Genomic DNA, 16,463 nt, shown 5'->3' with positions numbered 1-16,463 from the left:
TGTTTGGTTTGGTTTAATTTGGTTTGCTTTTGGCTCAAGACGATCAATGTAAAATTCCAAATCCTTTGCAAGTACTAGTGTAGATAGTATTTGATGCAAACAAGCACATTTGTATACATATTGCTTTGCAGTAGCTTTTAGATGACTTTGCGCAACTCACAAATCAATAAAACAATTTACAAACTATGGTATAACAGTATGACAAGTTAAGTTCAATCCCCTCCCCCCAGTGTTTTCAATTACATCATGTGTGAGCTATCTGGCAGATTGCGTCAGTACTAAAACTGGGTGGATGCTTACAAAGTTGTGAGGAGGACATGTAGGATCCAAATCCATTTTGTCTTTGTGAAAAAGGCTGCTGGATCTTTACTTTGCATTGCAATGCAAGTATCATTCCTCTGGTGAGGGCTTTTGCCAATGCATGATTTTATTAGTTTAGCTATTCCTTCAGAACAATTTAGATATGTACTGTCGATGCAGATGCTCTAATTTAATTGTGTTTTTTGGTTACTTCATTTACATTTACTAGCTAAAAATACTTTTAAAGGTTCATTAACAGGTCAAGTTACAACCTGCACTACAATGCATGTGACTATATTTAAGGTGTATTGCATTCTGTATTTGAAATCCATGGAAATTCCCCACAACAAAAATTTGGCCTCACCCTCATCTGCTCTGTTTGCAGGCACAGCTGCATCATGTATCAGTTAGCGTTGGCTGTTTGCTTGCTGTCTCTCTTCTCTGTGCTGACTGTAGACTCCTCAAACAAGAAGGGACGCAACTTCACCATCCATTCATCTCAGCTCAGTTGCAGCTTGCCAGGCCCTCAGGGCCCTCCAGGGATTCCAGGTGCTTCAGGTCCCTGTGGCAAGGTAGGCAAGATGGGCATGCCAGGTATCGATGGTGAGGATGGCAAGGATGGTGATGGCGGAGAGAAGGGAGAGAAAGGTAACATATTTGCATATCAGTTGTAATAAAAGTATAAAAACGTATTTACACTGATGAGCCAAAACATTATGGCCATCTTCCTAATATGTTGTTGGTCCTTCACGTGCTGCCAAAACAGTGCTAACCCACTGGGGAATGGATTCTATAAGACAACTTAAGGTGTTCTGTATCTGGCACCAAGACATTAGCAGCAGATCCTTCAAGTTCTGTAAGTTGGATCGGACTTGTTGGTCCAGCATGTCCCACAGATGCTCAATCGGATTGAGATCTGGGGAATTTGGAGGCCAGCACAACACCTTGAACGCTTCATGTTACTAAAAACCATTCTTGAACAATGTGTGCAGTGTGGCAGGGCGCATTATCCTGCTGAAAGAGGAGAGTCTGCAATGATGTTTAGGTAGGTGGCACATGTCAAATTGACATCCACATGATTGGCCGGACCCAGGTGGTGGACAGGCTCTGACCGGTCTGTAGGTACGCAGCCCCATACGGAGCAGGGTGCAATGCACTGTGTTGTGACACATTCCCCCTGTAATTATCATTAACATTTTCTGTGACTTGTGCCACAGTAGACCTTCTGTCGGTTCGGACCAGACTACATAGCCGTCGTTGCCCTTGCACATCAATGAGACTTGGGCGCCCAACACCCTGTTGCCGGTTGGCATTTTGTCCCTCCTTGGACCACTGTTGGTAGGAACTCGAACTGCTGACCGGGAACACCCCCACAAGCCTTTCTGTTTCGGAGATGCTCTGACCCAGTTGTCTGGCTATAACAATTTGGACCTTGTCAAAGTAGCTCAGGTCTTTACTCCTGTACATTTCTCCTGCATTCAACACATTGAATATGAGAATTGATTGTTCCCTTACCATCTAATCTACCCAGACCTTGACATGTGGCCTTGTTAGGAGATGATAAACGTTATTTGCTTCACCTGTGATTGGTCATAATGTTTTGGCTCAGTGGTGTATATAATGCTTTACCCAATGTCAAGGTCACTTTACTTTATTAAATTTAAAATCACAAAGACTAAATGATGATAATAATATATGTAAATACAAGATCAAGTTTATTTTCACCTCTAACACATTTTTATTCTCAAATGTCAGGTGAACAGGGTCGTCTTGGGAATCCTGGTAAACATGGACTACAAGGGCGCCCAGGGCTTGTTGGGAAGGCAGGGCCAAGGGGCCTGAAGGGGGTGCGAGGGGCACCTGGTGTGTCTGGAGCTAATGGGATAAAAGGGGAAATGGGAGATGTGGGGGAGACCGGTGCCCCTGGAGGCTGTGATTGTGGAAAAGAGGCACGATCGGCTTTCTCAGTAGCAGTAACCAAGAGCTATCCCAAGGAGCACATGCCCATCCGCTTTAAACGCATTTTAATGAATGAAGGTGAGCACTACAATGCCACTACTGGCAAGTTTAACTGTGCAATCCCTGGTGTTTATTACTTCACATACGACATCACATTGGCTAACAAGCATCTGGCAATCGGGCTTGTCCACAATGGCCAGTATAAGATCAGAACATTTGATGCCAACACAGGGAACCATGACGTGGCCTCGGGTTCAACAGTACTTCGACTAGAGAAAGGAGATCAGGTCTGGCTTCAGATCTTCTATTCTGAACAAAATGGACTATTCTTTGATCCATTCTGGACTGACAGTCTTTTCACAGGATTTCTCATTTATGCTGATCAGGTTGCCCCAAATGCGATGGATGTGACCAATTCTGGATCTTCCTGATCAGTTTATTTGTTTCACACATTTCTTTTTTTTCTTTTTTTTTTAAGATATGAGCATTTAAATTTTCATAACGATGTTCCATCAAATTGAATTGTGTAATGTTTACCTAAATTAATTAAATGAATAAATCTTAAAATATTTATTTTTTTATTGTACTTTATTAAAGATTTCTTAATTCAATTTGATGGAATTTTGTTATGCGTAAATCATTAAAAAAAGTTTTGGGAATGCTATGAAACTGTAGCTTCCCAAGCTACACTGCAAACCCTAATAAGGTAGCAGAACTCAAACGATTTGAGAATAATGTAGTAAGGTACATTACAGGCTATTAAGAAAAAGTAGCTATAACCACACTGAAACTATTTAAATAATTAATATTTTTGATATCTAGCAATGGAGAATAGTTCTGATTGCAGAATTCAATAATATCATCTTATAATGATGATATGAATATATTAAGTGATTTATCTATAATAATATAGTGATGTCAACCTGCAAGTTGCTATTTTTATTTTTACATTTGAATGACCTAGAGCCATGTCAGCATCTACATAGATTTTGCTTTATTATAGTTTAATCTTAGAAAAAGACTATGAACCATTAAGTCACTCCATTAATAACCAAAAGGAATTTAAGGGCAATTTGTGTTTTAGACTGGTTATTTACTAGCCCCTTGCATAAGACTGCCGTTCTTTGGCATATTTGAAGATGGAATTGTGATCGGATCAGTTGAAGTGTTTCAGAGGACAATAGTACAATAGTTCAGTCAAATCAGACAATACTAACCTCAACTGTGTAGTTCAGTTGTTTATAATACAGCAGTTGATCCCTGTCAGCAACTGTGTAGAGTGAATACTTAAGTCAATTTCAACATTACTTTTAACATTATAATCTCACACATTTGAAGTTAGATGCACATAGTCATTGTTTTTCTATTTCTTTTGTTTATGTAGGCTATACACATCTAATCTTGCGTTCAATTCAGTTCAAAGGTTATGACCTTGTCTCCTTGGAATATGCTTGATTTCGGAGATTTGTCAGACTCTCCTTTCTTAACATATTTTTGACAAAAACACTGCAGTCAAGCATTCTGATTTCAACATTTCAGTCAATAGATGACTGAAACTACTGTTCAAATAAATAGAAGATTTCTGTCTCTTCTTGAAGCATTTAAGGTGACACAGGTGATCAGCAGTTATGTAAAGACATTAGGTCTATTGGTCAGCATACATGTGTAATACAGCAATCTGTCTCTCATGTTCCTCTCTTTTAAGACAATCTTTCAATGGACACAAAAGTGTGTATCAATTCTGCAAAAACTTTTTTTTTTTTTTTAACAAATGTACGATAGGCGTTCCCTTTGCAATCCACTAAAGGATTTAAATGCATCTTTAAAGGTAGGTTATGTTCATTTATTCCATGTACTCCTTGCTATGACAAGCTGAACAGTTTATCTTTAACAAATATGGAATGTGCGCTGGTTTCAGCTATGAAACCTTTACTATGTACGTCAATGATGATGAAAAATGCGTGTCTTCCATACGTCTTAGCACCTTCTCCGCTGATTGGCTGTATCAGCTCCAAGCCCCTCCCATTGTACCGCTGTACTTCATAGACAAAAAGCACAGGTTATCCCCCTGACAGTCGGACTAAGCCATTCACTGCCCTGTAGGGGTACATCGCGCTACAACTTTAGCTATTTCGAATTATTCTCGACGAAGTTTTGATCTGTTAAAAACATGTGTAAATTTCAATAGAAATCGTAACATTACATACATAAAAATACCTTAGTATGTTTCGTAATTGTAATACTATTAGAAAAGTTAATTTGCTCGATTCCCCTACTCAGTGGTTGAGCATGCGTCACTCTTGAAAACGATGAAACATTTACCGGCTTTTTTTCCATACAGAGAATAAACACGAAACGTGGCCATATGGCTGTTTTAGCCATAGTTTAGCTTAATTTAGTCGATTTAAACTACGGTTCATGGGACAGTCAGCCGAAGAGTAACATGTATCCGGCCCGGCGCTGTTCTTCGCTGCTTCACCGGGACTTGACCGCTCTCTATCTGTCATCACGGGGGACACATCCGAACAAATCCGGTCCACTAAAGAAAAGCAGCCTTCAGACTTCACGACACTGCCACTCCAACCGTGTTCACCATCCTCCTCCACCGAGTTCAAACTCCTCACCTTTTTTGCTCGGTTCTTTACAAGGTAACTTTTGATTCATAAAGATCACCTAGGGGCTGTTCACAACGAACTCGTTATTGGAACTGTCTCAAAACCCCTATTGAGCTGTCTTCTTGACAGCATTTGTGGGCAACTGATCACCTACTGTTCCCCAAAATACGGTCTAGTTAGGCATACAGTGGGTGAGATAATTGAGTTGTGAATATATAACTTTCTTACTCTGGCCTCATGCTGATAATGTTCAGATGACTCATGTACAGTAGAGGTTGGAAAGTGACATCCTGTGAGGTGTGGAAACACTGGAATTTCCTGTAACAGATTCGTCATACAAATGAGGAACATGACAAGCAATTTTTCTTACAAAAGACAATATTATCTGCAGGATTGCACTGCCAAATTCCCATAGTAGCTAAAGAAGCTTGCGGAGTAGTCCCCATATTGAACAGGCATTGTCTCAGTCTTAACATACAATATATCTTGAGATAAATATGTTATTGAATTGAATTAGTGTTCAAATCTATTCAAATGTGATGTATGGAGCTTGCAGCATCACATTTTAAGGACACATGTGAATGGAAGTGCCTGTAATCATCTACCAGCACATCTATTAACCAAATAAAAAAAAAATTAAACCATAAAACAGAAATTAATGGAGATACTCCCCTGCAGAAAATCCCCTTGCAGGAATGCCATTGTGTAGGGGTCTTTACCTGGATCTCATAGGACAAGGGCAGGAAACTGTGATGTTATATACTATTGACTATATAAGCAAATAAGAGCTTAGCAGTCATTAACAGTGCATGAATGGACTAATACGTTGATGACATTATAGGTGTAGTTCACCCAAAAATGAAAATTCTCTCGTAATTTTCTCGCCCTCATGCCATTCCAGATGTGTATGAGTTTCTTTCATCTGCTGAACACAAACAAAGATTTTTAGATGAATACCTCATCTCTGTTGGTCCATACAATGCAAGTGAATGGTGACAAGAACTTTGAGCTCCAAAAGCACATAAAGGCAGCATAAAAGTAATCCATATTCAAGTGGTTAAATCCATAGGTATCGATTCTATGGATATGTTGATGCAGATGCCATATTGGATAGGTCAAGAGCCGTCGGTCAACATATGAATGTAAATGGACAGATACGGTGTGCAAAAGTCAGTTGTTTTTTCCAGCCAACATTCAGATTATACGCTTTTCCATAAACATTGGGAAATGTATTAGATGATAGAAAAATTCCTGACTTCACTTCATAAACATGTTATTTTCTATGTCTCTGCACATGCATCAAGCACTAGGAAGTATAATCGAGCTTGAAATCATGATCGTGCCTGGAGACTGCAATACCAAGATGTACATTGAAAAAGGAGATATATTTTGGTCTGTTCTTACCCAAAACAAACTGAGTTGCTTCAGAAGACTGTGATTAATACACTAGAGACTTATGGATTACTTTTATGCTGACTTTATCTGCTTTTTGGAGCTTCAAAGATCTAGTCATCATTCACTTGTAGAGATATTCTTCTAAAAATCTTCATTTGTTTTCAGCAGAAGAAATAAATTAATACACATCTTAGATGGCATAAGGGTGAGTAAATGAGAGAACTTGCATTCTTTTTGGGTGAACTATCCCTTTAAATTTCAAAAGAAAGTTCAGAATAATTTTTCCAGAGGCACTATACATGAAAAATCTATACTATGGTCCTACGTAATTATATAAACAAATATTCTGGGGGCAAAAGTCAAACTTTAAGAATCTTAAGAAACCCATATTGATCCATCTCCAGTCTGAATATTGAAGAGGTCACGACTTCTTTTTTGGTTGTAGGATCCCACTAAATGTCATTTAGGGATTTTTTTTCAGGTTATAGATGGGGTGCTTCATTTTCACAGCTAATAGCATTGTAAGAGGATTACATTTGTATTAATAAAGGGAGAATGCTCTTTTATTTGGTCACTAATTGCCAATTGCTATAGATTTAACAAGCCTAATGTGTTACATCACATCAGCAACGGTTTACTCGTAAAGAACCATTGTCATATACATGCAGGTCACTATGCTTGACATGCAAATATGAACTCTACGATTACATAACAGGTCAAATGTGATGTTAAATGAGCTTGGACAGAGAGCTCAGCATTGTGTAATACAAGTCCAGTGAGTGTCTAATGAGCCATTATCCTCTCCTCTCTTGTTTATAACTGTTACTAAATTATCTTTAAATAAATGTTTTATTGAAGCGGTTTGAAATATTAGTTACAAATGAGCATATTGAATTCCAGTGTAATGAAGCACACTTTAGGGCTCAACTGTTCTCTTCACCCACGTGCATGTATGTGTGCACATGTATGCGCATACCCTTTTCAAATGAGTCATTGTTCAGAAACACTGATTCATTCAGGAACCCCTTTATGTACGAACACGCACACAGACACACACTGTCACATCCGCAGCCCCCCAGAATCTTCGCACATGTCATCTGAATGGGTGGATGCTAGCGTTCTCTGTAAACCTATGCTGTGCACTAACCCTCTGACTGAACATTGGATCACCACTGGATTAGTCCTGGACTCCTTTAAAGTCATAGAGAAAAGGATTGTGTCTTACGCATTCCACCTGCATCGGACAAACAAAGAAAAGGAAAAGGATATATTAAGAGGTATTGTTAAAGAAATGTGTTAAAGTGAAATATGTCATTTTTACAAAATAACGGCTCCAACGTGAGTCTTGCATCATCCTGAAGGGGTTTATTTTGCATAAGGTTTGTTCTGGTCAAATAAACCCCTCTCCGTTTCGTGTTTGGGTCATTATTTTGCTATAATGAGCAGCTGACTGGACATTATCCTGCTTTTTACATTAATTAGTAAATAAATGGACATGAAATTTAAGGGACCGCAGAGTGATATGAGAAACATGTAGGAGATTAGTTGCTAGGCACAATAGTCAAATATATAGTTTAGCGGTCATTGTGCAAAAATATTTGACCACAGTGTGCAGCGACTGACCAATCAGAATCAAGTATTCTACAGTGCAGAGAAATGAAATAATTGAACAAAAGAGAATATCTAAATGTTTAAGAAAGGGACTGCATGGGCCATAGACCCTGAATAGTCATTGTTTTACATTCTTCTACAGTGTATGTGTCTAGAGATAGTCACTGAAAAACAGAAAACAAGGTTAGAAATGTTAAATGTGTAATGAACATACTCTCGCTGAGCCCTTTATTAGGAACACCTATTACATCTACTGATTCATGTGATTATCTAATCAGCCAATAATTTGGCAGCAGTGCAATGCATAAAATCATTCAGATATGGGTCAGGAGCTTCAGTTAATGTTCACATCCACCATAAGAATGGGGAAAAAATTTGATCTCAGGGATTTGGACCGTGGCATGATTGTTGGTGCCAGAAGGGCTGGTTTGAGTATTTCTGTAACTGCTGATCTCCTGGGATTTTTACACACAACAGTCTCTTGAGTTTACTCCGAATGGTGCCAAAAACAAAAAACATCCAGTGAGCGGCAGTTCTGCAGATGGAAACGTCTTGTTGATGAGAGAGGTCAACAGAAAATGGCCAGACTGATTCGAACTAACAGAAAGTCTACGGTAACTCAGATAACCACTCTGAAAATCATCTCAGAACGCACAACACCTCGAACCTTGAGTCGAATGGGCTACAACAGAAGAAGACCACATCTGGCACTTTATTAGGACCATAGTGTTTCTATTAAAGTGCTCATTGAGTGTATTTTTAAATACATTGCTTGTTCTTAACGTGACAGTGTGTCTTTGCATGACTGAAACAAGACACATGTTTCCATAGCAGTAGTTAAACCATTGTACATTAACATGAATCATTTTGAGATTTAAATAGCATCCTAATCTTATGTTTTGGGGGTTTTCAGACTATGTTAATTATATACTGTCTTAAAATTATTCAAGGCAACAAACACACACATACAGTCATGTTCATAGGTGATTCATATCTGGTTCATGGTCTTTTACAGACTGAGAACAAGCACAGACAGATTCTGAGGTATATGAGGTCATCAGATATTTCTCTGTTAAACACAATCTAGTGAGCATATCACCAGCCTATAGGAAGAAATACTAGTGATATTACACTGCAGGGAAAGGACTATTGAGCGCCTCTCATTTAAACACCAAGAATGAGCAATTGTTTTTCATGTTCTCATTGTCATACGGTGTATTAACTGCACGTATTTTGTTGTGGTAGGAAACGTTGAAAGAAACTTTACACACAGGCATCAGCAAAACATATTATGAACTAGAATAGAGATTTATCTGCTCTTTAAAGACTTACTGTGTACTGTCATACTACTATATATATTTTCATACACAGTGTCATACTATGTCCATGTGCTGCTGTATGTTTGGATGAACTAGTGTCGTGTAATCTTTCACATATTTTCTATTCTGGGTAGTTGACATCAAAGATCCTGAAGTGTAACGCAAGTACATACAGTAATTTTTTTTTTCTAATTCTTGTTGTAATTACATATTTTTATGACCTCATGTTCATTTAGAGACTCATATAATATTTGTAATTGTAAAAATTCCTTTGGCACACTGCAGGACTATTTTTGTGAACAGCTAAAAATTTTAAAGTGGTGAAAAACGGTCCACGGACACGTTATGGATCAACTACCCATTTCCTGCCTTCACTGGACAGAGAACTGCTATAATTTCAGTACATTAGAGTCATATGTCAATAAAATATCTTGAGTCATTCTGAATCATTTGTGTGTTCTGATAAATGCTCTAGAACTATGAAAGTGTGTTAGTTTAATCTGTGTGTATATTGTTTCTGCAGTTTGTCAAATGGGCAGTGGCAGCAGTAGACTCTTCAGTACTCTGACGCATTCTCTGAGCAGCTCTGCGCTGGCAGACCCAGTTGTTAATCCTGAAGATTATGAATATGAGCAGGCCGACTCGGAGGCACTCTTGTTTCAATGCAAGGAGGTTTTGAGAAATCGCCCGCCTCGATTGCACCGAGACTTTTTCAGGACCAGAACCAGCTCGTTACAGAACTCACCCATCCGCATCATGCAGTGGAACATCTTAGCACAAGGTACATAGTCCATCTTCTTATGTAACCAGTTTTGGAGAACAATGTTGTAGCCTGTTCTTTTTACAGTATTTTACCAATTTAAAGGTGAAGTGTGTGATTTCTGCACCACTAGAGGCACCAGAAGGAATTGCAACAGTAACTAGATAGGTACATTTCCTGAAGAAAATGTGAGTGGTGCTTGCCGTGGCAAAACTCGTGAAATAGCATGCTTGAAAAGAACAAAAATTATGGTCATAAATAAATCAACCCAGAAGTCTCTACGTTTTTCTGATGCAGAGATATGTGATTTGTTACTCGGTTGCTAGGGTAAACCCATCTGGTTGCTAGGCAGTTACCATAGTGATAGTAATGAAGTCTCCTTGCCATCCTTATTGAAATAAGTCAACCCGGAAGTCTGTACTATTTTCTGGTGCAGAGATATGTGATTTGTTACTCGGTTGCTAGGGTAACCCCATGTGGTTGCTAGGCAGTTACCATAGTGATACTTATCAAGTCTCCTTGCTATCAGAGTAAAATCAGTCAACCAGGAAGTCTCTACGATGTTCTGATCCAGAGATATGTGATTTGTTATTTGGTTGCTAGGGTAACCCCTCCTTGTTGCTAGGAAGTTACCATAGTGATACTTATGAAGTGTCCTTGCCATCCTGAGTGAAATAAACCAACCCAGAAGTCTCTACGTTTTTCTGATGCAGAGATATGTGATTTGTTAATTGGTTGCTAGGGTAACCCCATCTGGTTGCTAGGCAGTTACCATATTGATACTAATGAAGTGTCCTTGCCATCCTGGTTGAAATAAATCAACCCGGAAGTCTGTACTCTTTTCTGGTGCCGAGATCTGTGATTTGTTTCTCGGTTGCTAGGGTAACCCCATCTGGTTGCTAGGCAGTTACCATAGTGATAGTAATCAAGTGTCCTTGCCATCCTGATTGAAATAAGTCAACCCAGAAGTATGTACGTTTTTCTGATGCAGAGATATGTGATTTGTTACTTCGGTTGCTAGGGTAACCCCATGTGGTTGCTAGGCAGTTACCATATTGATACTAATGAAGTGTCCTTGCCATCCTGGTTGAAATAAATCAACCTGGAAGTCTGTACTCTTTTCTGGTGCCGAGATATGTGATGTGTTTCTCGGTTGCTAGGAGTAACCCCATCTGGTTGCTAGGCAGTTACCATAGTGATAGTAATCAAGTGTCCTTGCCATCCTGAGTGAAATAAATCAACCCGGAAGTCAGTACTATTTTGTGGTGCAGAGATATGTGATTTGTTACTCGGTTGCTAGGGTAACCCCATCTGGTTGCTAGGCAGTAATCATAGTGATAGTAATCAAGTGTCCTTGCCATCCTGATTGAAATAAGTCAACCCGGAAGTCTCTACGTTTTTCTGATGCAGAGATATGTGATTTGTTATTTGGTTGCTAGGGTAACCCCATCTGGTTGCTAGGCAGTTACCATAGTGATAGTAATCAAGTGTCCTTGCCATCCTGATTGAAATAAGTCAACCCAGAAGTATCTACGTTTTCTGATGCAGAGATATGTGATTTGTTACTCGGTTGCTAGGGTAACCCCATGTGGTTGCTAGGCAGTTACCATATTGATACTAATGAAGTGTCCTTGCCATCCTGGTTGAAATAAATCAACCTGGAAGTCTGTACTCTTTTCTGGTGCGAGATATGTGATGTGTTTCTCGGTTGCTAGGAGTAACCCCATCTGGTTGCTAGGCAGTTACCATAGTGATAGTAATCAAGTGTCCTTGCCATCCTGAGTGAAATAAATCAACCCGGAAGTCAGTACTATTTTCTGGTGCAGAGATATGTGATTTGTTACTTTCGGTTGCTAGGGTAACCCCATGTGGTTGCTAGGCAGTAATCATAGTGATAGTAATCAAGTGTCCTTGCCATCCTGATTGAAATAAGTCAACCCGGAAGTCTCTACGTTTTTCTGATGCAGAGATATGTGATTTGTTACTTCGGTTGCTAGGGTAACCCCATCTGGTTGCTAGGCAGTTACCATAGTGATAGTAATGAAGTGTCCTTGCCATCCTGAGTGAAATAAATCAACCCGGAAGTCAGTACTATTTTCTGGTGCAGAGATATGTGATTTGTTACTCGGTTGCTAGGGTAACCCCATCTGGTTGCTAGGCAGTAATCATAGTGATAGTAATCAAGTGTCCTTGCCATCCTGATTGAAATAAGTCAACCCGGAAGTATCTACGTTTTCTGATGCAGAGATATGTGATTTGTTACTCGGTTGCTAGGGTAACCCCATCTGGTTGCTAGGCAGTTACCTTAGTGATACTAATGAAGTGTCCTTGCCATCCTGATTGAAATAAATCAACCCAGAAGTTTCTCTGATTTTCTGGTGCAGAGATATAGTTACTGCTAAAGGGTTGCTAGGGTACTCTGTTTAGTTGCTAGGGAGTGGCTTGGCAGCTGCCAATCATTAATCTCCAACGGCTGCTTGTCAGTATGAATGATATAAACCAACTCCCATGCCTCTGTGACATTCAGAATGGAAGATATCCTCTATGGATTTTGGTTGCTAAGGTGCTCGACAATGGTTGCTAGGGAGGGGCTAGGAAGTGTTGAGGTGATTCATGATTGGCTGTTTGCTGCCCCGAGTGAAGCAGAGACCACCCTTGTGTTTCTATGAAACTTCTATCCGGAGATATCCCTTTGATGTCTTTCATTAGAAGTGTATGGGACTTGTTGCTAAGGTGCTCTAAATTGTTGCTAGGGCGTGGCTTGATAGATTCAAAATGATCCTGAGATACTGATTGGTCGTCTGAGTAAAATGAGCCCGCCCCATTGTCTCTATGACACTGTGATCCAGAGCTATGTTGAATACAAATCCCAATGCCATTTCATTTCATGGGCCGTCCTACACCATTGTAAGTCAATTGGGGCATTTTGGGCAGCTCCTGCCCCCAGAGGTGCAACTTTTACCCCATATTGAGGTATGCTCTTACAGAGCCTGCCAGCCTCTTCAAATGTGGCAAATCACACGTTTCTGCGAAATCCTCGCTCGGAGCTGTGACGCGTCAAAGTTTGTCGCAATGTTAAGTCTATGGGATTTTTAGGCGCTTTTTTGCCCCTGGGGCAATTACCGTACCCGATAAACATAAAAGTCATAGCACACGTGTCCTCAATAGGCGTTCGATTTGACACCTCATTCGTGGGTCTCACTAAGCGGTGCTTGGGACGAGTTAGGTGCGAAGTTTTGTACTGGAGATAGAATAATAAAAAGTATAAAAATAAAAATAAGTATGTGAGATTACAATAGTGATGCTTTGCAAGCACCACTAATAAGTATGTGAGATTACAATAGTGATGCTTTGCAAGCACCACTAATAAATGTTTCTAAAAAGGCCATAGAGCACAACAATCTGGTTTCAAATGTAAAAATCCCTTTATTTTTCTTCATAGATGGATACATTTTTAACATTAACTTCTAAAACTTTAAAGACAGACCTACCACTGATTTTGTTGATCGATGAAATATGCTTCTATTGAAGTCATCAGTCTGTGTTATTTCAACGTAATTTAAGAAAAGATTGTGTTTAATAGCAGACTTCCTTGTGAAAATCTACACCACCCATAAATTCGCAAGAGAATGATCCACCAATCAGAGTCGCGATGAACAAACCTCAGCAAAAGAGCCCAGCAGTGATTGCACACTTCCATGAGGCACTCTTAAACTACATTTAGATTTGTATATATCTAAATATTTTACAAAAATGTAATCTCAATCAACAGCATTTGTGGCAAAAATATTTATTTGGACTCCTTTAAAAAAAGCAAAAAATGTAGGTTACTTACAATGGAAGTGAATGGGCCAATTTTTGGAGGGTTTAAAAGCAGAAATTGGAAGCATGTAATTTAAAAGCAGTTGGATAAATTTTTCTGTTAAAACGTATTTAAGTTTTAAATTTTTTTAAATAATTGTTTTTGCATCGTTTTCATGGCAACGAAGTTGTAAAATTGTATATACTGTAACTTTACACAGAAAAGCTTAGTAAGTGATTTTATCAAACTAAAATCATGTTACATTTACATTTTATGCATTTGGCAGACACTTTTATCCAAAGCGACTTACAGTGCACTTATAACAGGGACAATCCCCCCGTAGCAACCTGGAGTTAAGTGCCTTGCTCAAGGACACAATGGTGGTGGCTGTGGGGATCGAACCAGCGACCTTCTACTTAACAGTTATGTGCTTTAGTCCACTACGCCACCACCACACACATTGATTACGTCTTGTGGCTAAAAATTCTATTCTATTGAAAATGCCTCACTGGAACACAGATTTTGTTTTTTGTTAAAGGGTCGAAATGAATTTTTGGTAATTCAAATTTTGCCACAAATGCTGTCTATTGACATGTTCAACTGCTCAATCAAACTGAGCTACCACGACGGCACATTAAATTGGGATAGGAGAAAGTATTTTAAAATACACACTTCTCCTTTAAAGGTGCTATATGTAACATTTTTACTGTACTAAATCATAAAATTACCAGAATTTGTCATTAGAGAATTAGGAAACATGCTAAGTTGAAATACTGGCTTCTTCGATAACATTGCTACAGCAAGTACTTTGAAGTTTCCATTTCGGGACGGAATTTCTGTTTATGTTTTGGCCTGTGTGGTCCCGCTCATTGCCCACTCACCAATAGTATTTCGACACCGCCGGGTTGCCATATTTGAACAAGTTTGCAGATAAACAACACTGCTTGCTACAGCCATGGAAGTCAGCAAATAAACTGGATCTGAGATAACAGATTCCACCTGACCTAAAAAGCCTCGTCATTCAGCTAAAAACCACCATGACCAGAGGCGTAGTAAAACCAGGATAAATATTGGAGATGCCTTTTGGAAGATGGAGACAGCTTAAAGCCCAGAAATCCTTTAAAACATTTGCCGAGTTGGTTAATTTGCGTGTCAACATTCTGGCAACCCATATGAGCGGGGCAGACAGCTCTCCAATATTTTGAATTTGGACTGTGGTACCCATTTCAAACTCTTGTTGTCAATCTTAAATATGTCACTTTTAAGTAATCTTAGAAGATACTTCAATGCTTCTGCAATACTACCACATGCTGCTTAAAGTGTGACTTGATCTTCATTTTGCTTGTATCTCTGCAGCTCTGGGTGAGGGTAAGGACTGTTTTGTGCGTTGTCCAATGGAAGCATTAAACTGGTCGGAAAGGAAATATCTCATATTGGAAGAGATCCTTACCTACAGGCCAGATGTGCTGTGCCTGCAGGAGGTGGATCACTACTTTGACACCTTCCAGCCAGTGTTGGCCAGCCTGGGATACCAGAGCAGCTTCTGCCCTAAGCCTTGCTCCCCCTGCCTGGATGTTCACAACAACAATGGCCCCGATGGCTGCGCTCTGTTCTTCCGCCACCGTCGCTTCCAGCTGCTTCACACCACCCACCTCAGACTCTCCGCCATGATGCTCAAGACCAACCAGGTGGCCGTTGTGGTGACTCTTCGCTGCAGGCGTACAGGCCAAGTCTTCTGCGTGGCAGTGACACACCTGAAGGCCCGGAGTGGCTGGGAGGCATTTCGTAGCGCACAGGGATCTCATCTCCTCCAGCAACTCCGCAACATCACCTCTCAGTCTTACCCAGAGATGGGACAGGAGGAGGAGAGTCAGACTGGGGTTGGGGAAACTGAAGAGGGTATTCCATTGGTGGTATGTGGGGACTTTAACGCAGAGCCAAGCGAGGAAGTCTATAGGCGCTTTATGACGTCTCCTCTGGGTCTGGACAGTGCTTACAAGTGTCTGAGTGAGGATGGGACCACAGAGCCGCCTTACACCAGTTGGAAGATCCGCCCCAGTGGAGAGAGCTGCGCCACATTGGACTACATTTGGTACTCAGAAAGAGCGTTCCGTGTGGACACTGTGCTTGGGATACCCAGTGAAGAGCAGATTGGGCCGGACCGGCTTCCTTCTTACCATTACCCCTCTGACCATCTTTCCCTGGTGTGTGACCTCAGCTTTAATCAGCAGCCTCATAGGCTCATGTAGCTGTCAATCATGAGTGCTCAACAATAGGGTTCCAGAGCGGCTTTGGTCATTCCTAAAACGGTTGTGTAGGATATGTCTGAATGTGAGAATGCATTACATTTGTATTATTGCTTGGAATGTAACTTCACATAAACCTTATTTTTACCTACTCATTCAGGTCTTAATGCACCTCTGATAGACTGATGATTATTATTTTCCTTGATGGAGATTATTTATGTGCTTATTGTTTGTTATACAGTGGATGTGCAATATTCTGTAATTTATTAAGTGCTTAAAATGACAACTCAGGAAGACGCACATTCTTGATTAAATGGATCCAGAAGTGGAAAGATGTTTATATTTATATTGACTGTACTTTTTTTTTTCTTCAAAAATGTAATCATCAGAATGTTTGCCAATGACCAATAATATAAAAACGGCTGAATATTTTGAAAGGGTGTGGCCTCTTTCTTC

At 39.9% G+C, this 16,463-nt stretch overlaps 2 protein-coding genes across 3 annotated transcripts; both read left to right on the top strand.

Moving 5' to 3' along the window:
- Positions 1 to 284: 284 nt before the first annotated feature.
- c1qtnf2 (C1q and TNF related 2) lies at positions 285 to 3,966 on the top strand. The gene is made up of 3 exons (XM_052149635.1): positions 285 to 401; positions 686 to 948; positions 2,056 to 3,966. Exons 1-3 carry the CDS (start codon positions 382 to 384, stop codon positions 2,688 to 2,690), a joined length of 918 nt encoding a protein of 305 aa, XP_052005595.1. The 5' UTR covers positions 285 to 381; the 3' UTR covers positions 2,691 to 3,966.
- Positions 3,967 to 4,197: 231 nt separating this feature from the next.
- Positions 4,198 to 16,413, top strand: nocta (nocturnin a). 2 transcript variants are annotated; one of them, XM_052149634.1, is made up of 3 exons: positions 4,198 to 4,907; positions 9,723 to 9,980; positions 15,118 to 16,413. In XM_052149634.1, the coding sequence occupies exons 1-3, from the start codon at positions 4,703 to 4,705 to the stop codon at positions 16,008 to 16,010; spliced, it is 1,356 nt and encodes a 451-aa protein (XP_052005594.1). In that variant the 5' UTR covers positions 4,198 to 4,702; the 3' UTR covers positions 16,011 to 16,413. The 2 variants fall into 2 exon arrangements, with proteins under 2 accessions (XP_052005594.1, XP_052005593.1); XM_052149633.1 differs by lacking the exon at positions 4,198 to 4,907 and adding an exon at positions 4,914 to 7,546.
- Positions 16,414 to 16,463: the final 50 nt, after the last annotated feature.

This window comes from Xyrauchen texanus, chromosome 19 (assembly GCF_025860055.1).
Source record: "Xyrauchen texanus isolate HMW12.3.18 chromosome 19, RBS_HiC_50CHRs, whole genome shotgun sequence".
Lineage (NCBI taxonomy): Eukaryota > Metazoa > Chordata > Actinopteri > Cypriniformes > Catostomidae > Xyrauchen > Xyrauchen texanus.
Note: the sequence above shows the minus strand (reverse complement) of the source record. Positions and strands in the feature narration are given on the sequence as shown.

Excerpts from the sequence above, each read along its gene's own strand:
- nocta (XM_052149633.1), top strand. The coding sequence starts at position 7,150 with ATGAGCATATTGAATTCCAGTGTAATGAAGCACACTTTAGGGCTCAAC. Across the intron at positions 7,547-9,722 it reads GGAAAAGGATATATTAAGAG|TTTGTCAAATGGGCAGTGGC; the intron begins GTATTGTTAAAG and ends TTGTTTCTGCAG. Across the intron at positions 9,981-15,117 it reads GTGGAACATCTTAGCACAAG|CTCTGGGTGAGGGTAAGGAC; the intron begins GTACATAGTCCA and ends GTATCTCTGCAG.
- c1qtnf2 (XM_052149635.1), top strand. The coding sequence starts at position 382 with ATGCAAGTATCATTCCTCTG. Across the intron at positions 402-685 it reads ATGCAAGTATCATTCCTCTG|GCACAGCTGCATCATGTATC; the intron begins GTGAGGGCTTTT and ends CTCTGTTTGCAG. Across the intron at positions 949-2,055 it reads CGGAGAGAAGGGAGAGAAAG|GTGAACAGGGTCGTCTTGGG; the intron begins GTAACATATTTG and ends CTCAAATGTCAG.